The sequence below is a fragment of the Fusarium vanettenii genome, assembly GCF_000151355.1.
Source record: "Fusarium vanettenii 77-13-4 chromosome 4 genomic scaffold NECHAsca_19_chr4_3_0, whole genome shotgun sequence".
NCBI lineage: Eukaryota > Fungi > Ascomycota > Sordariomycetes > Hypocreales > Nectriaceae > Fusarium > Fusarium vanettenii.
In genome coordinates, this window is record NW_003315866.1 from 174,795 (window position 1) to 195,409 (window position 20,615).

The 20,615-nt window shown below is 53.4% G+C and overlaps 4 protein-coding genes across 4 annotated transcripts; 2 read left to right on the forward strand and 2 right to left on the reverse strand.

Moving 5' to 3' along the window:
* Positions 1 to 538: 538 nt before the first annotated feature.
* NECHADRAFT_284 (uncharacterized protein) lies at positions 539 to 3,887 on the forward strand (the record flags this gene model as incomplete). Its single annotated transcript, XM_003045415.1, has 2 exons — positions 539 to 2,360; positions 2,437 to 3,887. Coding segments are annotated over 2 exons (3,273 nt in total), but the record flags the coding sequence as incomplete, so codon positions are not given.
* Positions 3,888 to 4,414: 527 nt separating this feature from the next.
* Positions 4,415 to 5,409, reverse strand: NECHADRAFT_93030 (uncharacterized protein; the record flags this gene model as incomplete). The annotated part of the gene is made up of 7 exons (XM_003045551.1): positions 4,415 to 4,561; positions 4,621 to 4,770; positions 4,843 to 4,946; positions 5,000 to 5,126; position 5,197; positions 5,247 to 5,286; positions 5,337 to 5,409. The coding sequence occupies 7 exons, from the start codon at positions 5,407 to 5,409 to the stop codon at positions 4,415 to 4,417; spliced, it is 642 nt and encodes a 213-aa protein (XP_003045597.1).
* A 4,004-nt stretch (positions 5,410 to 9,413) lies between these two features.
* Positions 9,414 to 9,788, reverse strand: NECHADRAFT_79555 (uncharacterized protein; the record flags this gene model as incomplete). The annotated part of the gene is made up of 1 exon (XM_003045552.1): positions 9,414 to 9,788. The coding sequence occupies one exon, from the start codon at positions 9,786 to 9,788 to the stop codon at positions 9,414 to 9,416; it is 375 nt and encodes a 124-aa protein (XP_003045598.1).
* Positions 9,789 to 16,107: 6,319 nt separating this feature from the next.
* On the forward strand, positions 16,108 to 18,159 carry NECHADRAFT_60536 (uncharacterized protein). The gene has a single exon (XM_003045416.1). The coding sequence runs from the start codon at positions 16,129 to 16,131 to the stop codon at positions 17,674 to 17,676; it is 1,548 nt and encodes a 515-aa protein (XP_003045462.1). The 5' UTR covers positions 16,108 to 16,128; the 3' UTR covers positions 17,677 to 18,159.
* Positions 18,160 to 20,615: the final 2,456 nt, after the last annotated feature.

The window sequence follows — 20,615 nt, forward strand, 5'->3', positions numbered from 1 at the left end:
CCACATCCCGAGCACGTGTTTGACCATGTGCTTTCCCCGTGACTCTAGCATTGAGCGTGGTCATGTGACACTGAACCATTGCCACTCAATGAAGATCCAAGCAGATTTCATCAACCAGCCAATGACAGCGCAGCTGATCAGGCAGCAGTCAAACCCATGGAAATGGGCCGCGAATAGGCCGCGCTCAAGATCCGCTTCGCAGGCAACGAGATAAGAGCATCTCTCAACAAAAATCACTTGAATCGATGCCCTGCCGCTGTCGATGCACTTGCTTCCTGTCATTCTTCGTTTCAATTGAAGTGCATTGCATTGTCCTTGCATGTGACCTTTCTTCCGGTTCGCGCCAAGCATGTTTTATGCCGATGCGTGGCTAGCTTTGACCCCCTAGAGCTGAGCCTCACTAAATTGCGACGAGGCCCCGCATCATATCACGTCGCCATCGTCAAATATCACTACAAAACTACGCTCAATAATCACCATCATCGAGTTTTGCACTTTAAGAATCCGAGAGAATTTAACGCCGTGCACTATTACACAGATGGAGTCGTTTCTTCCGCTTGGCGGCTTCCAGCTGCCATTCCAAAAGCGCCTCAGCAGACTCTACAATGACACAAAGAAATCAAGCGACTTTGTCAAGGAACCTGTCCAAAATGAGGAGGACCCTGAGATCAAGGCATTGCACCGAAAGCTCCGGATTCAGAAAGACCGGCTGGTCACCTGGGGGTTGGAATGGTCAGATCCGACTCAATCAGCTGAGATTGATGAGTCTCTATCCAAGGCTGGCTTGAGTGAGGTTGTGGGAAGCATCATGTCGACTATTAAAGATATCCTGGCAGAGGCCGAACCTCTCTGGCTCAGTTCAAAACGCATCATTCAAGGGCCTCAGACCTCACAAGACTCGAAGCCACCGCTGGTTCAATGGGACAAGAACCGCTTCGAAGATTTGGTCAACGATCTCACTACATCAATCGACACTTTATACGACCTTTCTCGAACTCGAGCTTCTGGTGGACCCCCAAGACGATCATCCAAGGCCCCCTTCAAGTCTCCTCAGCCAGCCGAGGACTTCCGCCCATTCGAGTCCACACGCATGCAAACTCCGCAGCAGATTGACCCCCTCACCCTAACACACCTGCGACCCAGGAAGGGCAACGAAGCAGCTGTCCCTCGAGAGGTTGTCTTTATGAGCAAAACAGCTTATGCGGAGCTCACCCACGGAACCACACGTCAACCGTGGGCTCCTCTACTTCTCGAGTATGCCACTTTCGACTCTATATATGCCTCGACAGGCATCATGCCGCCAATGGCTCGCTTCGAAAGGCTGTCGGCTGGTTTACAGCAAGACTCACAGCGATCACCGGGGACATGGACCGGATTGCCTCGTCTCTTGGGATACTTTGAAGACCTCGAGAACTCAAGGCTCGGTCTTGTTTACAGATTTCCCCCTTCCTTCAATGCTGTTTCGTTCGAGAGACTCACCAAGAACCCACTCTATAACCTGCCCACTCTGGGAGACTTGCTCTCTGTCCCTGGATCGGAACCCAAGCTTGAAGCCAAGTTCAGGATGGCTCAAAACCTCGTCAACACCGTCTTTGACTTGCACGCCCGTGGCATTACGCATGGCAACATTGTGGCAAGCAACGTCTCGTTCTGTGATGCTGTGACCACGGAACCCAATGCCGTCAACGGCGAAGTTGATGTTCGACGTCCTCTACTCTCTTCATTTGACCTTTTCCCAGATGATGCCCCCCTAACCTCATCTCCACTATCACGACATCCTCTAGATCCCCGCACTGCACCCACATCCCCTCTGTCCAAGTACACAGACCAAAGGATCCTTGACCTTTACTCTCTTGCCATGCTGCTTCTTTCGATTGGCTTGTGGTCAAGACTGGAGGAACTTGCTCCCGAGTTTTCACCCAGTATCCCCGTGTCAATCTTGGACCAGTTGGCTGTGAGATGCGGTAGTCTCTACATGAAGGCCGTTCAAGCATGTTGGAATGCAGTCGACGACGAACTTGCTGGCCGGTATACTGGCGAGCATTTAATGTCAATGGTACAGGTCAGGGCAAGTCGATTCTTGGAGGCGTGCTGCATCCTCGATGGTGTCAGTGGCCTAGAAGAGAGGCTTGACCAAGAATTGAGCCAAACAGACGCAAGTGCCTCCAATATTGGGTTCTCTGCCGACCAGCCTCCCATGGGAGACACTTCTTCCAAGGGCGGCAAGGATGCCAAGGACTCGAAAGGGTTGATGGGCCCATCAAAGGTCAGCGAGAAACAAGCGCCGTTATCGGCACCCTCGCACGTCGCCAAGGCTGGGAAGAGCTCTGAGAGGTTTGAAGCGGATGCAGACATTGACGGTACGTCATCTGTACTACCTGTACACATTCATGCGGGATACTGACCTTGACTCAGACACACTTGATAAGCCCTCAGCCAAATCAGAAGCCAAGCTTCGACTCTACCCCCATGTCCCGCTCGCACCTGAGATTGTGGAGAGATGGAACAAGATTCTGATGCCTCAGATCAATCACGCCCTTCGCCATTTTTATCGCAAACACCCGGAGTCGGTTGAGATTTCACTCGAATCTGTTGGGCCGAGCCCACACAAGACCCAGCCAACAGTACTCGTCGTGTGCACCTCTGTTGGCAAGGTCCGGGCGATCCTCAAGAAGAGGATCGGCGACTTGTTTGACGAGACAACTGGCTTCGCGTTGAAGGTCTGTCGCGGCCATGTGATGAGATCTCGCCGGGAGCCATATTCTATCCTCCGGTCGATGGCCCGGAGAAGTGCCAAGGGCGCCGGTTTAGATGCGGAAGACGCCGATGCCATCAACCCGGAATACCAAGAACGCCCAGGGAATGGCGCCAGCATTGGGGCTTGGATTGGAGATCGTCATTTACCCCCTGTCAGCCTGGGAGGTCTTGTGATGGTGGACGACAAGCCCTACGGCATGACGGTCCACCATATGCTTGATGACCCAGACCGTGATTTTGGGGCCACCGACACCACAAGGTCTAGCGCGTTGCCCGACCTAGGCTGGTACGACCAGTCTGGAGACGATACTTCCGCGGACGATGGTGATGGTTATGAGCTTTCCGATACCGAGTCAGAAGCTTATTCGGAGTCTGATATCACGAGCGATTACGATGATGACGAAGATGACGAGGACGATGAGTATAACGAGCCTGGTGACATTCCTGGGATTGAGCCTGGGTGCGGTGATGGGTACATTGTTACACAGCCTGCTTTTGACGACGTGGAAGAGGGTTTCTATCCCGACCCCGACACTCAAGATGAAGACCATCTCGACACATTTAGTGTAGGAGAAGTCTATGCTTCGAGTGGCATCCGCAGGAAGGAGGCCAACGGACTGGTCCACGAGGTAGACTGGGCACTCTTCGAGTTCGCCCATGAGAGACTGCCCGAAGACAACAATATCCCTCGCGCGCAGAGCAACTCGTCCCTGCAGAACCTGGGCCGAAATTACAAAGACGGGGCGGCCCTGCTGCGGCCGACCACCGTCGCACCCTCCACGTCCCTCCCCGGCATGGAGGTGCAGTGCATGGCCCGGACGAGTGGCCTGCAGACCGGCAAGATCCTCCCTGCCCTCACTAGTGTCAAGATCTACGGCCGTGTCTCCCCGAGCCATACGTACCAAGTCACCAGCGTCGAGGGTCCGGAGGATGAGACGCACAAGAGGGGTGTGCCTCTTGGCATTCCAGGCGACAGCGGCGCTTGGATTGTTGATCGCAGGCACGGCCAGCTTTGTGGGCATGTCTTGGCTTGGAGTCAACGCAAGAGAGTTGCCTACATTTGCCCCATGGACGTCTTGCTTCTAGATATTGCAGAGACTCTTGATGCTCACGAGGTTAAGCTCCCCGGAGGCGAAGCTGTGGTGAGTCTTGGGGGTGTGCATGGTTATGCCTCAAAACAGCAAATGCCACAACCAGGTGACGAAGACTTGGAAGACTTGGTCGAGGAGGAGGCTGAGGAGCAAGACCTCCCTCCACGGCTCATCACCTCGGTAAGCACGGCAAGAGATGTCTCCGGGTCGCGGAAGGGAGGCATCTCGAGCTGCAGCGTCAGCGAACGAGGATCGTCCAGCCCCATCAGGCTAGAAACATCCTCCGAGCTGGGGAGTCTCTCGAACCGTCTCGACGAAATGAGCATGAGCGGCAGCTTTGGGATCGGCGTTGGCGGTTGATGGATGGCGGCGGGTCTTGCCGTCTCGGTACTTGTCTAGTGCGTTTTGGATTGCTTGGAAAGCGAGATGTAATAACTTCAATACCCTTGTGCGCAAAAACCTGGTTGGAAATAAGGAGAGTCAAGTAGTCTAAGATTGGTTTTGGTAGTCAACTTGAGCCCGGGTGAAATCGAAACCTATACAGCATCATGCTTTTAGCTTGTGCGTTACATAAAGTCATCCTCCCAGTCCTCGTTGCGGTCCTGGTTGCTCGAGCCAGCCATGTTCTCATCGGTGAAGAGATCATCGTAGGCGTGATCCTTCTGCCACTTCTTCTCCTTCCACTCCTGAGCCTGGCGCGCCTCCTCCTTTCTCTGCCGAGACAAGTCAGCCATGGGTACGCTCCGGGGTGCGCTGTAGGGATCCTCCTCACTCTCTGCTGCTGGGCAGCCTGATCTTGCCGACGCAGCTCCTTGAGACGGTCATCCTTTTCCTGCTTAAAGTCGGGCTTCTGCTCCACCTTTGTCTTGTTGAGGCGGTTGACGATGGGGTTCTCACGCTGCGGGACGAGCACCCTCTTGACCTGTGCAGGATGTGAGTCTGTGGACAAGGGGGGAGGGGTGGTGGTGATGCAGGGTTCAGTCGAGACACGCACTTTGCGTTGATCCTTGAAGCCGACCTGGCCGACAGCCATGCTGCCGTCCTTTTTGAGGTTGGACCAGGGCGTGTAGATGACGGTGATGTTGTCCTTCTTGTTTCCTGATTTGCCCGTCAGAATATGGACCGGCAGCATCTCCAGGGGTTCCTTGTACCCTCGATCGAGTTCGCCTTGGTCAACTGGGCGAGATCCATGACCAGCTCCTCTGGCAGTGCATCCCATTGCTGGCCCTCCTTCATGCGGAGGTAGATATGGGCGCTTGAAAGCTTATCAACGTGGAACTGAGAAGCAAGAAACCCCGGAAATCGTCAGCCCTCTGCCCGTCCCATACAGTTGACCATGCGACCTCACCCTATTCTTCCGGTCAGCTGTCGCCGGGTTTCCCAGACGAGAATTCTCACCAGACATCCTCATCCCAGCCAAACTTGATCAAGTCCTCATCTAACACGGTTCAGCTGACGAGACAAGGCTCAGGTGCGGGGAGAGCATACTCTCAAACTTGTCCTTGCCGACGTAAATGAACCCCGGCGGGTCAACGACGCTGGAAGTAAAGTAGTACACCATCCTCAGGTACGAATCCTCTACCAAAGAAACGAGGGGGTGTGAGATCTCAGGGGGTACGAGTCTGACTTCTGACGTTGATATTTCCTTTGGAGATATCTCGTGAGAGCTGAGGGGAGGGGAGGGGGGGAGAAATTTCCTGCTTTGGTGTGGGTACCTTGGCACTAACAATAAGGCCCGAGCACCCTGCTGTAACCCCCCCTACGGGGCGCCCTACTCAGCCCTATGCGATGTCGTCGGAGTACCTCCCGGCTCCGGTAATAAATGCCGGGGATGATGGAACACGTGATATCGCGATCATCTCGTGAAACTTCCAACGTCAGTTGATGGGATGAGCCATGCGAGAAGATGTTGTTTCGAGCTTCTGGTTGATAGGGAAGTTAACGAGTATCTCACTACTCCCCGGTTCATGTGCCGCACGCTATGAGAGTACGCCCTGGTTAGGGCAAGCCTTCGTGGGCATGTCCGCGGACCAACGGTTCCGAGTCGCATTTAAGTCGCGCTCTGCGGTTCAAAGTCAACTCGGGTTCTTCAGAGTATGAAACACGGCTCTAGTGCCAACCGAGTCTTGCGAGACTCTCCGGATTAGGGGACACAGGTCGTCCGTTCAAAACCGGACCCGGAGGACATGAACAGGTCTCTCCGAGTTACATCGTTCGGACATCATCAACTGGCTAACATTGACGAATCATGGTTTTGGTATTATAAATGAAAACCTCGTGGTTTCGACTGCAACTTAGCGTACAGTTAGTGAGTTGCTGATCCTAGCTCCGTCGTGTGGTCTAAAAACTTGGTGCAGCCTTGATTGTCGCTCAAGTCCTTGGAGTTGGAGTTGTCGACCAGAAAAAAAGACGTCGTTCCAACGTCTGCCAAGGACTCTGCCTGCCCGTATCCGCAGTTTCCGCCTCTGGACTGTGTCCAAACCAACAGAGCAGATTTCAGACAAGGCTCCTTTGTGGTGGGCGGAGAAGAAACAGGGCTGGGGAACGAGGCGTGGGCGTAGCGTCAAGCCAGGTTTCGCAGAGCCTCTCTAGACCGCTTGCTCAGAGAAAGTGGGCTCCCGTGTCTTGGAGGCTAGCTTGAAATTGAACACACCCTTGAGAATGGCTTCATTTGTGCATCAATATCATGTGGGCTTTTCGGCGATCAACATGAATACAGTAAACGCTGGCCGACTACGACATCACACATGCGTGCGCGCACGCTGACGCACACATACACTCACACACATTGAGACAAGTTTGTTTGTTGCTGCAATCTCCTGCAATACTAGTGTCTTCACGCCAGTCAGCTATGACTGGTCCCTAGTGTTCCAGATCCCCAGGGCTATGTCTGCGTGTCGTGATCGGGGGCATCTGAGTCGTCAGATCCCCCAAGCTAGGCTTTCTCTCTTTACACAACATAGGTTGCGCACATTGTAAGAATGCACTTTTTTTGCGACTTGTTTCATAAGCCAAGAGGTGCACTTTCGGAGTGATGTCTCCGAAAGATATGATATCTTAAGTTTCCTCTTTACTCACTCACTCCGGCTTCTTGCTGATCCGGCGCCTTCAACACTTGGCATCCCGTCTTTGAAGGAACACTTGTCTCCACCTGAGATCGATCGTCGCTCAGCCCCCCCCCCACCCACCCACCCTAGATTTTGAGCCCCGGATTTCGATACTGTAGTCAGCCCGGTTGTCATGCGTGTACCCATGGTTCAAAGGAGACAACGCGGAGACTCCGGCCGCTTGGCGTGGTCAGAAGATGCCAGAGAGATATGATAGAGCTCTGAAAGTGAAGTTACGTAAACAGGGATCTTGCAAGTACTCCGAAAATTTTCGGGGCTTTCTGCTGGCGGTGCTTAGTTCGAGTTGAAGTTCTGTACCTATCGTGGGTTGTCTAAACCGGCATCAAGGCACGCGCAGTGTTGAGTCCAGTGCAACGTGACATTTGATTTGACAAAGTGCAAGCTTCGCAAAGCTGCTTGGATTGGGACATTGTGTTTCTAATTAGCTGCTGGGTCAAAATCAACTATTGTTTGATACTAATAAATCGTAGTGACTGAGCTCGTTCAATTAGAGGTCTAGATGGCGTCTAGAAAGATCCATTGGCCAGGTATTTTGCCCCATGTATTGGGCCTATCTCACCAAAATAGTCTGATAGAGCTAAAGAAAAGTCAAGATAAAGCTATGCCCAACTTGTAAGTTTACGAGTTACGGGAAAGCAATGTTCGCCCAAGCGCAAGCCATGGCTCAAGCCTCGACTGGCTTGGGCGCGGACGCTAACGAAGGCCCTCGAGGCAAATGGCAATGGCGCTTCGGGAAGAAGCCATCCGGAACAAGAAAAACGTCGAGAGCAAAAGCCTTGTTCATTGGACTAGCTAACGCGGTGGGTGGCCGAGAGAGCTCAGACCAGGGTCCCGTAGATAACCACCAACAGGCATGCCCGCGACCCTGCGTGATATAGCTCACGATGCGGGAGACCGGGGGCCGCCCGGGGGGGTCCAGTCCAGTGGGGAGACAAAGGGGCAGAGGTAGTACACCCCCGGCGATGGAGGCCTGTGAGGCTTTGACAGGACACACGCACGCACCGAGGGGCTTGGGCGGGCTCCGCTCTCTGCCAGACGCTGCTGTCAGATCAATGAATGGACTGAAGCAACCTGTCAGCTGCCGGGGGAGGCTTGCAGATGTGCAGAAGCCATGTCTCAGAATCGCACGCTCACTCCCGGACGAATCGGCGGGCCTCTTACTGAATTGGGAACGGGGTCATTGGAGAAGCTATTGTAGAGGTGAGTTTTCTTTGTGTTGTTCTTTGTTTTCTTGTCATTCACTTTGCACAGTCATTCCCTCACCATGAGTGGCTGCTGTATACAGCCCACACGCCAAGACAAGAAATGTCTTCAGCCAACACCCCGGGTTACCACATCCAGTACATACACTTCTGCCTGGGACTTGTGCGACCTGGAAGCCGTTTTCATCCTAGTTTCCTTCTTCTTTTTTTTCATTTCATTGCCCCTTTTGCCAAGAAACTCACCGACTGATCTCGTAACCTAATCAGGACGTTTTGCCCCTCGGGCCCTCTTCCAGCCCTTGATGAGATCTCCCCCCTCTTGTATACCCATGATTATAGCCTCATGATGCCATCCATGGTGCACAGATCCCCTCCGCATCGAGTTTAGGCTTTTAAACATGCCGGGTGGCGTCATAAGGGTCCCCGGCTCAGGCAAGCTTCAAGGAACCGTCACAGGTCCTGCTGCACGTATGAGCAGCGGTGCGCTCCCCTGTCTGCCCATCACGCAACTGGCCTACGGATTGGCCAGTCGGGCCCATCGGCATCGAGACCCGGTTATGCGGAATTATTTGCGTCTTCTATTTCCCTTAGCCGAGTCCCACGGTGCCATCCAGCGCCTAACGGCAACGGGAGACCTTCTCCGGGCTTGAGGACAGTAGAGGGCGGCTTTATGATTTTTTCGACCTCTGAGGCGTGATTATCATGGCCAAGAGGCGAGTATCTTTGCCTGGAGCGGTTGCTGAGACTGAACGATCTGCTCAAAACGGCACTTGGAGATGCCTTCGCTGCCCTTTACTCTACTGTAAATCCATGAAAGATATGATGCCCGAGGTTTTCCACTCATAACTTGACAGCAAAACCCTCAAGTTTCCCTTTCCATGCGCCGCCGCTAGAAATAGAATGCCAGTCTACCCCGAGACCCTTTTCCCCGTCCCAGAAATCCTCGTGTATTCACATGTATCCTCTCGACTTCTTGCCTGTATCAGCGAGAGGGGGTGGCCGGTGTCAAAGCACGTTGCATCATCTCCTCGGACAGTTCCCGCTGCATGATATGATGATGCAAGTGCTACTGCTGCTGCGCCAGAGTGGAGAGAGAAGCAAGATGTTTTGAACACCGACAGCCTGCAGGCGGCTGTATCACACAATACTCTGAGTGGCTGCCGCGGATGTCAGTTAGGCTATCAATCTTTTGAATCTTGCTAGGCTCTCCCACTTACAAGGACACCCTAAGAGATTCAGCCTTCGGTAACAACGATACCATTGCTGTTGACCTCGGCGCTGAGTGTAGCCGCGTTGTAGTCCTGCCCGGGGGCCTTGTAGACGTCCACCCTGATATAGTATGTCCCCGCATAGGCGATATAGAGGTCGGCGAAGTGGAAGGAGAGATCAGTCCCCGAGCTCCCGCCGGCCTCGACACCCGTGACAGTGGTGTTGCCGAAGAGGGCCCCTTCGACCATGGCCCCGTCGCTCCCCATCAGGATGGCCATGGCGAAGTAGCCCGACCTTGAGGACCTTGACTTGGACGTGAACCGGGCAACCAGGGGCGGGTACAGTATCGTCGAAACTGCGGTCCACGGGGGAGGTTGAGATGTGATGCTGAGGTTCGGCATGCCGTGAGACTTGATGATGCGCTGCTGCTGCTGCTTTTCGGATCAGGCGTGATAGACATTGCACTGATATGGCGGATCAACAACAGTCGTCGGCCGCGAGCATATTCGGGTGAAAAGGGTCGATATATACCCCATCGAGGTGTGCGAGCCGTCCACACGGTTTGCTCCCGAGTGAGCAAGAGAGATACCCGCGGACCGGGAGGAGAGGTGCCTTTACAGATGGATTGACTTGAAGATGGTCCAACTAGGCGAACGATTTGTCCAAACCCCCCGACCAGAGCCGGCGTCTCACCTGTCAGGGATAGGGGAACGGACAGGAAGCGCGGAGGGACGAGACGAACGGGACGACATACACCGGGGGGGGGGGGGGGGGGGGGGGGGGGGTACCTGTTCAGCAGGATCGGGAGAAGCCACGCGGCTAAGATCTGCCCAAGGGTCTGGGGAGGGGGGAGAGGTTTCGGAGTTGGAAAGAAAGACAAGACTTGGTTCGGCAGTCAAAGTAGAAAAAGAAAAGAAAGGGACAAGAGATCTCTAGAGCCAACGGCTGACGGGGTGGTTCAGGCAGCGAGACAGAGAGATTGTTGTTGCAACGGGCGTTGACAGCCTCGCCCGGTGGAAGCTTGCAGCGGGAAATGTAACAACGGTCAAGGACAGGCGACGAGTCGGGAGACAAAGCGAGGCTCAGGGCTCGCCAAGTGTGGATGTGTAAAGTGCGATTCGATTGCCAGAGAGAGGAGGAGGAAGAGAGGGAGGGAGAGAGAAAGAGGCAAGGCCCTTGCTGAAATCACAAGTCGATCCCTGCAACCCTAGGGAATCCCTGTGACTATCAGAGAGAGAGACGCATAACGCTGTCTGTCTGTACGTAGGTAGCATACAGTACAGAACAAGGTCGGCGACCATTGAAGCCACAGAGAAAGAGCCTCTCAAACGGCCTCTCAGAGAAGGCAGACCGACATGTCGGGTTCGCCGCCAAGAAGGACGCCCTCTGGACGTTCTGTTGAAGTGTAGGTAAGCGATGGCGCTGGCTGAGATTTGCTTTTGTGCATGTGTGAGTGGATTGTGTGTGGTAGTGGCCACCGGGCTCACTAGCACCAGTCTCCTTCTGGGACCCCTCACTCTTTTGCTTCTTTTCTCGTTGGCAAGGCTTTTTTCCTTCTCTGGCTGGCCGTTGGTCTCGCTCGTCTCGAGGAATGTGTCAAGACCCAAGACTGTGGCACCGACCCTGATCAGTAATCACGCTACGTTAGCCTGATCTTCGTCGAACTGTGGGTGCGGTCTTTTGAACGGACCATCTCTTGTCTTGTTCCTTGGGGATGGACGGGCACTGTGGCTAGGTACTGTAGTAAATTACACGTCTCTTTTTCCCCCTTGTTTACAAACCCCACGTATAGATGGGCAACTTAAAAACGCACTCCTTTTTTTCCCACTTGGCCGCGGTAACCCAGATGGCAATTCTCTGTTATAGCTGCTAGGGTTAATAATGCTCGTCTATTCAACGTCGTATCGCTGCTGCAAGGGTGGGAAGGCAAGCCACGTCGTGATGGTTTCTAGAAAAAAGAAAAAGGGCTCAACGCCAAAGCTAAGCTAAATGCCAGGGGTTTTTTCTTCTTCCAACTCAAGGCACGTCAACAAAAAGGGCAAAGTTCCCTTTCTTGAAAAGAGCCTCTCCTCTTCTGGCCGTTTAGACGGGCAGCCGCTAACTATTGGAAGTTCGAGTCAAACAGAGAGGGGCTCTATTTATGTCGGCCTCATTGCCGACTAGTGGCGGGCTGACGAGGGGAGGGCTTGCAAGGAGCAGTGCAGTGCTCGTCCAGTTTCAATTTTGATCAAGTTGCTATGTAAAAATGGAGAGACAAGACAGCTCAGCTACACAGGTAGACAAGGTGTCGCGGGCCAGCCATTCCACGCGTCATGCGTCTTGAACGCGTGCATAAAGAAAAAAGGCCAGGCACCCCCCTCGCCCCCCCAAAAAAACCAGTTTCCCATGCCCGGGAATACGTAGGGCATCGTCAACCAGACTCCTGGTTATTAGCGTCGACGTTTCTTGTCCCATCTGGCAGCTAGTGTGGCCTCCCCCGGGAAATTGACGTTGGTGAGACAACGATCTTCAGCAAGGGACCCCTCTGCTTTGCAGTAATGGGTGGTGGTCCAAGTTTGAACCGTGTGGTCCCCCTGTCCTGTCCCCTTGAGTTTGCGCGCCGTAGATCTTCTCGACACCCCCTTTTCAATTTCTGGACGCCCTTAAAGGGGGGTGGATCAAGGTAGCATCGAGAAGGCATCCACCAGGCGAGTCTCAGCTGTTTACCGGTCAAGAATCTCTGTCCTGTCTGTCTATAGACTCACTCATGTGTGTGTGTGTGTGTCGTCATGTGTGCGTGTCTCCTCTACATGAAGCCAGTAACGTTGCCCATGTCCCAGCAGCTCCCTTGCGTCCTTGGTTCTCCGAAGCCCCTAACGTAGTCTTGGACGTGGGACCTGAACCGAACCGACATGTTTGGACCACTTAACCCCCTGGTTGTCAGCCGCGGACGCTCGGGCTGGCTGACCTTAGGCCTCTTTCTCCAGGCCTCTAGATCGCGCCATGTGCGATTCTAGTTAGCGAAGGCCTTGGCGGATGCATGCAAGACAGAGATTCCATGGCTCCAAACTGACGTCGATGAGGCGGATGGGACGGGAGAAACAAGGAAAACGAGGAACGAGAACCAGAGACAAGAAAGGAAGTACGTACAGTTTCTCTCTTCTCTCCCCCTAGCCTCGAAGAAGAGCAACGGGGTCCTACACTCACACCCCCTGCCAAACCTGCCTGATAATCAAGCAACGGTCCGCTCCCATTTGCCCGAGACCTCTGGGAAGCCAAGAATGCTGCGAGTTGAAGAGAAGCTGGCAGGTCCTGGATGGGCTTCTGGCCCTGTGGCGCCACGCGTTATTGCTGTCGCGGGTTAGCTGGGTTATTGTTCGTGGCCCATGGATGGAGCGGAACCCCCGTTCCCTTTGTCGAGGGATGGAACCAAGCTCAATGGATGGATCGAGCTTGTTGCTGCTGCCTGCCCTTGGCTTAAGACCTCGAAGGGCTCCGCGGAATTCGTACAGCACACTCCACATTACTCAGCCCTGTATAAGTCTTCCTCCTAAACAACGGATCCATGCTGTGTCTGGTAGCGAGCATTGTCTGGTTTCCCCCCGTTCCGAGAGCCTAGACCTTGAAAGAATGCCTCCCAAAGAAAGAAGCTAGTGTGGTCGGCCGAGACAGCAGCTGTTAGACGTGGGGGGAAAGTGACAGAGTCCCTCCCGTCTCTACTCTCTCTGTCACATCTCATCCAGTCAGGATCACACCACCACGCAGACGGGTCTGCGCAGTCCAAAGCCGCGGTTCCCGCACTAAGGCAAATAAGGACACAGGTAGGACTTGGAAACGTGCGGACTGGGGGCGAGACGTAATAGTGATTTGTATTTCCCCCCTCTTCTCTGGCAATCTCGACCACGTCTCCCCCCAGTCTCTGATGACAGACTCATGCATGTCGTCCTGCAATCGGATTCGCCTCTCGGTTTCTGTCTCTGCGAACCGTCCCTGTCCTCGAGAGATCTTCGTCAGCGTTCCTTCCCTCTGCTCATTAAACAAGCGAGTCACATGATACCCGTTTACCGATCCCACGGGGCCCAGTTATCCGAACCTCCTCCAACTCCTCCATGGTCCCACGGGTTCCAGCTCGCCGGTGCTGCTTCTTCTTCGATATCCAAAAGTGACATTCTATCGCCGGTTACTTTTCTGCTCGGCACCGCGGAGTCCGGGTCCTGAAGTCGGATGGTTACATCCATCACCAGCCGGGCCAGTCCTGATACGGAAAGCTGAGAAGGGATAGCAGGGTGAGGTCTATTCAGGGCCGAAGTTGGTGATGAGCTGACTGCTGCCTAACAAGCTGAAATAATCAGATCAAGACCTTACTGCAACCAACCTGAGCCTGCCGGAGCTGCAGGGAACATTGAGCAGTTTGCCGCAGTATCGCTCCCTCCTCCGGTCCATCACCCTCGGCTAACGTTAAACGACGTGCCGTGCCTCTCGTGCTTGGGGAAGGACTGCAACTAGAGCACTGCCAGACAAACCCGCTGTATAGACTCGAGACGATGCCAAGCATATATCCCCGTCGAGATACTCGGGATCCAACCCGCAATAGCCTGGCGTTGTGGCTAACTGTATGAGCCACAAGCAGCATTTCCTTTTGAGAGAAAAAATATGCGGCTCCAAACTCGTGTCTCCATTGGAAGCCTGTCGACGACATTCCCGTGTAACCAACCCGCCCCCCTTCCGCCGAATCGCCAGCCAACGGTTTTTTGCACCGCATATGCTCCCTGCGTCTGCAAAAGAGCGCCTCTCGATTCTGCCTTCCTGTTGCCGCTTGATTTCATTGGACAGAGAACTTGTTTCAATGAGGGAACACCCCCGTGGTCGGTTGATTAAACCGGGCCGAAACCGACCCTCTGGGGGAGTTGGGCACATTTACAGCGCAGCAATGGGACTGTATTCGCCTTGACGAGGCAGGCTCTGGCGAGACGATGCAGCAAAGCCTAACGCCTCTTTGGAGGCAGTTGAAGGTTGGTTTTGCTAACTCGCTAGCAAAGGTGCTCTGGAACTTCGTCGATCACTTACTTTCCAAGCCCCGATGCCATCATACACTCCTGACCCGAGAGAACCCCCGATCGATGCCTTGGCCTCTGTCAACTGAGACAAGGCTCTGTGTTGTCACAATCACGTCGTGTGGATCTCCAAGGCTTGGCGTGAATATCACCGTCATATCAACCCTATTGGGGAATGCATGCCAACGAGACTGACAGACAAGCTCGGCCTGATTCGACCGCTTCTGGGGTCGAATCTAAGACAGGCCGAGCGAGTCAAGTATCTGACGGTCAAGCCATGGCGTTGCGTGCTTCAGAACAATCGACATGTCGACCTCGAGGCTTTCCAAACTGATGCTATCATCTCCATGATGGAGCATGATCAAGCCCACTTACGAAGCAACATGGCAAAGAAGAACTTCCTCTCGATGAAAAGACGATGAGCAGTTTCAGAAACAGTTGTCGGCGAGCAAAAGCTTGATTTTAGGCTGATCTTGATCTTTAGTGACGTTGATTAGGGATAATTCAGAGCTCCATCTTTGGTGTGCCACCACACTCACCACACCAACAGACTTGCAAAGTTGCAATTCACAGACAACGCACTCCCCCTCGCCGATGGTGACGAAATCAAACAAGACATTCGGATAGGGCCGTCGGGAGATTGAGATGGTGCGTCGACATGTGCAGACACTTGGAGCCCTCACCGAGTCCCAAATCGGATCAAGATGGGTAGGCCCTTATACGGCCCTTCTCAGACGGGCTGGCTCGAGTTCAAGTACGATCAGCAACTGCGGCAGAAGTCTGATAGGTGCAGTCATGACTTGGGACAAGCCCGTTGGTCCGGGGAACCCACGTTCTGTATAACGCAAGGATCGGCGGTTGCCTTGGGCGAGTGGTGCATCCGCAATCTCTCCATGCGGATCCAAGGGTCAAGAAGATTTAATAAAGACGACGGAAGACCTTCTGGTTGGAACCAGAACAACTCGAGACCGTTCGGCATCCCGAGCAGCCCGTCACGCGTAGGAGAAACATGTTTGATTTGTGAGGCCCGACCAGGCCATGCGGGATGCTCTCTTTGACGCCTTCGAGTGGCATTGCGTCGTCCGAATGCATCCCCAGGGTTCCCGTGGGGAATTTTCCTCTTATTACACGGCATGCAGCGTCTTTTTGTCCTTTTCCATCTCTTTTTCGCCTGCCGGCCTATATCTCGGAGGAACCAACAACGGGCTTTAGCCATGCGAGTCGAGACCATTCCACTCGGGTGCTGTGCCGTGCCTAGACTTGCCCGTTTGCGACCGTGCCCGCGTCATTGTTTCAAGCTGGGTCTGAAACACGGAACGTGACTGAGGGCAAAGAGAGCGTCTGCGCATGCCAGACTCTGAGTGACAATTTAGATGGTCTAGATTGGTTATTGGAAAATTATAAAAGCTAGAATAGCTGCCCTTTTTGACGTGGTACTCGTCGTCTTTTCTTGCGTTGCAATCGCCTAGATTTAAGCTGCTTACCCTAGACATCATGTCCGAAATAGGCAGTTCGACGCCGTCGAGATCCACAAATAACCTCGCCCTTTCAACAACATTCCAACCTCGACGCGTTGTGATACTCGGTGATTTCTCTGGCATTGGCGAGGCATGTACGCATCACAGACCCCGCCGCGATAGACCCAATGCCTCTTGCCCCTTCGGATACCCTTCACAGCTCGTAAAGCGGCCTCATCAACCGACCAACCATGTCAGCTGCTCCGCGCCGCTCCCAGAGCCCCTTCCGGGATGCCTCGGAGACGACCCCTCTCCTCGGTGACGGCCTGGAAGTCGACACCGAGGCCTCCACTCTCATCGGCACTGCGACACCCACCGTCCGCTCCGGCGCCGGTACTCCCGGACCCGGCGACGATGCACCCCCGGAGGTCAAGCCGGGAAAGCCCCTGCCGAAGCTTCAGATCTTTCTCCTCTGCTACGCCCGGATGACGGAGCCCATCGCCTTCTTCTGCATCTTTCCCTTCATCGCCGAGATGGTCCAGCGGAATGGAAACCTACCCAAGTCTGACGTGGGCTTCTACAGCGGCCTCATCGAGTCTTTGTTCTCGGCAACCCAGATGCTGGTGCTCATCAGCTGGGGCCGTCTCGCAGACCGCATCGGCCGCAAGCCCATCCTCGTCTTGACCCTCGTCGGCACAGCCGTCGGCCCAGCGCTCTTTGGCATGGCAAAGACTCTTCCGCAGATGATTCTCTTCCGGTGCTTGGCGGGTGTCTTTTCAGGATCCAGTCTTGTTATTCGGACCATGATCTCGGAGCATAGCACGCCTGAGACGCAGGCACGTGCCTTTAGCTGGTTTGCTTTTGCTGGAAACCTGGGACTGTTTATTGGGCCCATCATTGGCGGTGCTCTGGCGAATCCGGCCACTCAGTATCCCGGAAGCTTTGGACACAACAAGTTCTTCCTCGAGTACCCCTATGCTCTTCCAGGATTTGTCACCGGTATCATCAGCGCCACGAGTGCCCTCACAAGCGCCCTTTTCCTCAAGGAGACCCTCAAGAAACAAGGCACGGACGAGCTATCCCACCGAGAAATCACCTCGTCAAAACCACCCCTATCAACGTTGGAACTCCTCAAAGCCCCCGGCGTCGGCATCGTCCTCTGGGTCTACGGCCACGTCATGTTCCTCGCCTTTGCCTTTACAGCCATCATGCCGGTTGTGCTCTACACGCCCATCGACATGGGCGGCGTGGAGTTTGACTCTTTCAAGATCTCCATGTACATGGCCCTCCAGGGAGCAGCCCAAGCCATGTGGCTGGTCTTGGCGTTTCCCATGCTGCAGCACCGTTTCGGCACGAAAAATGTTATGAAGCTGTGCGGATTTGCGTACCCCTTTTTCTTTGCTGGGTATATTCTTCTCAACACGCTGCTTCGGGCCAACACACATTTTACGACGGTTCTGTTTTGGACTTTTGGAGCCGTCGTTGCCATTATTGGCCCTGGTGTGTCGATGGCGTTCACAGGTGTGCAGCTTGCGCTCAACGATGCTGCCCCTGACTCTCATGTCCTGGGGACTCTGAACGCTTTGGCCTTGACTCTTTCCAGTGGTATTCGGTCCATCGTGCCAGGTGCCGCTACGGCCATTTATGCTGTGGGAGTTCGAGGTCAGATTCTTTGGGGTCATCTTGCGTGGTTTATTCTGGTTCCCCTTGCCGCGGCGTTTGCTGTTGCCTGCGAGTATCTGCCAGAGGGCCGACGGCCAACAAAGGACGACAACGAGAATGAAGAAAATGAAGCTTGATCTCCCTGACCCGTTTTGGAGTTGATATTTCAACAAGTGTGTGGTTGGGCTTGGCGAACTTTATACGTTGTGATGGAAAAAGGTGCGGCTGACCAGAGCACTCCCCTTCTTACGGACATGGCATGAAAAGGAGGGACTCGATGCTGGAAGCCGCCTCAAGTGAGGTTAGAAATCTTGGGATGGTTGACTAGATCAAACATCTGGTGAGCTCTCTTAGTTTGGACGGGTTTCAAACAAACAGTGAGTCAGGGGGGAAAGACATGAACTGTATACATTTTCTGCATTCAAGAAACGGGCAGGAAAAGACTCTAGGAAGTCCTCGTTCATGCCACAGTTTGCTTTTACGCTCCAACGGCGTGGGATGCTTGAGAATTCTAAACTGATTGTATCTGGACAAACGATGGTCTTGGCAAGCTAACTTTTCTCACGCATAGAATACAGGGGTTTTTAGATCAACTGATATTCAACCATATATTCGTATCTAGCACGCTTTCTAGTCGATGTCCAACTTGTGAATATTCTTCCCTGTTTTATTGTCCCGATGTCTGATCACGTTTTGATGTTTGCCGCATGGTGCACGAATGTGAGAGCTTCACAACATTTTTGCACCAAGGCAGCTTGCTTTGTCTTGTTCACGTACTGACGGCCTCAAACTAGCTCCTTGATAGCCGGAGGTGTCTTTGAAGCTACTTCAGATTAAATTTGTAGTAGGGGCATGCGTATCATGAAGCCTACAGTGGGATGTTGCCGGCTTCTTGCTGGGTGGAAAAGAACCAACATCTTCATCACCGCCGCGGCCTTTTCTGGGATTGACAGGCAACAGTTCCCTATGGAATTATTAAACGAATACAGGCTCTGTAGACACATGACTTGGGCGTTGGGCACGCAGTGCGTAAGGAATGGCTCTGCCACAACTCTTCGCCCATGGGGGGAAACCGTTGTCTGGAAAGCTGCGACCTAGAGAGCCTCCTTATTTTCATGTTGACTGTCTATTTACTAGATTTCTATTTTATGATGCTGGTCTGCTTTGTCTCACTTGTCAACACCCCGGAAAGCATACCTCAGCTTCTTCAAATAGCAAGCCTGCTCAACATAGATGCGGCCGATACAGTCAGTATAGCTTGTGTAGGTCATTGTGATCCGCCTCCCTTCGCCTACGGCGATCCCCAGAAGGTGGCGACAAGGCCGTTCCAAGCTTATTCTACCCAAGTCAGGCCTGTCGAGGTAGAAGACATACCTACCTGCCACATCATGGGTCCTCGTGGTCCTGTGTTTCCCCAAGGTCCGCGGACTTCGATCAGCTAACAGTGTCGCACTACACGAGATGTACGACCCCATAGACAAGAACAGACAGCTGCAGCGCTTTTGTTCTGTGACCACACAAGGTTTGAATGCTGTTTCACACATCGGCCGTCCTGGCTTGCACTGCGTCCGGGGTAACACGCTTCTATCCTGCGTAGGACGAAGAGAAGCTCCAGCCAACGGTCAAGGCGAGGGATGCAAAGGACCACTCCCCAAACAGGGTTGAGGAGCAAACCGAAGTTTCGCTGCAGGCGTTTTTAAGGCCATGGGATAGCCCTTAGGCCGTCTGCGCACCTAGTTACACGCCACTGGAGGACGGATTGCCAAATCCTCGACTACATCCCTTCATAGTGTCACCTTATGGTAATCTTAAGAGACAAAGATCTGAGCCTTGTAAAGCTTCTTGAAGTCCCTTGCAATGATTTATTCAACCCTTATGTTGGGTCGTTGTAAACCTGCACTAATTACCTGGTGTAGTCAAGTGATGGTGAAAAGCCGACATGACAATTCTCCTACGAAAAAGCGATAATGGGCCATTTACCCCATGTTTGCTGCAACATAGCGATAACAAATAACCCCTGCAAGAGGATTAAAGAAGCTGCGTCACAGGTACACAGCCGCCGTTGTCGGATGTCGGAGTCGGAATAAAGCTCAACGGCCAAGCCGAGGCTGTTGTCACACCACATTAAGGCACTCACCACGGGCAACGACATGTCAAAAACAAGGTGAAGCGTGGGTTTACCTTGTACTCTTTAAAGAAAGATGAATGAACCAAGAGATCAGAAGGCAATGCAAGCATCTCCTGTTGTGCAAGCCAACTGTCGTCTCGGCAACGTCGGGTCTTGACCAATCAACAAGCGACTTCTAAAAATTGCATCTGCTGGTGAACGAACGAGTCGTGGGGCCAACGCTACGTGTACAAACTTGGGTGCATAGCGTAGCGTGCCGGCGGTTGCTGGATACGAGGCTCAGCTTGGTACAACACGGGAGTTTGTGCAGGTTTCGTGCATGATTAGTTTTTAACAAAATAGCCACTGAATTTTGAGCCTCTTTAAGGCTTGCCTGCTACTGCGTCATGGCTGCTACTGTCTCCTGTCGATCGTGGGGCAAAAAAAGTTCTGACAGAGGTTGAGATGCAGGGGAACATGACATTATCAGAAGGATCAATTCTCTTGAAACTCGGAATTAAACAAGGAATTGACTATCGGGTCCCCGCCTCGCCGTGGTTACTCAACATGGACACCTTGACCGAAAGAAGGATCTCGTTGATTGGGACACTGTAATTGAAACGGTGGGATCCCAACTGCTGATAATTCCGCATCACCTCATGCGGCTCTCCTCTTTTTTTTCACCCCAGCAGCCAGCCATGAGTTGTGCGGTGTCGTCATGGCTCTACCGCCAAGACCCTTTCATATGGGGCCACTGGGTCTTTTTGAACAAGTCAACTTGAGGATCCTGTCTATATACAGGACGTTTCAAAGCTCGCTTCCATGCAGAGAAAGCCGGTCTCCCGGAGCTACTGGAAAACAATCCCCTGCAATCTCGTTCGTGTTGACAACCAAGGCGCTTGACAATGTCCACTCTCCTGCATGGGGAGCTATCCACGCCTCAGCTCGAGGTGGTCGCCCTAAATCCCC

Bases quoted from the DNA above. Each gene is read 5' to 3' on its own strand.
- NECHADRAFT_60536 (XM_003045416.1), top strand. From the start codon at position 16,129: ATGTCAGCTGCTCCGCGCCGCTCCCAGAGCCCCTTCCGGGATGCCTCG.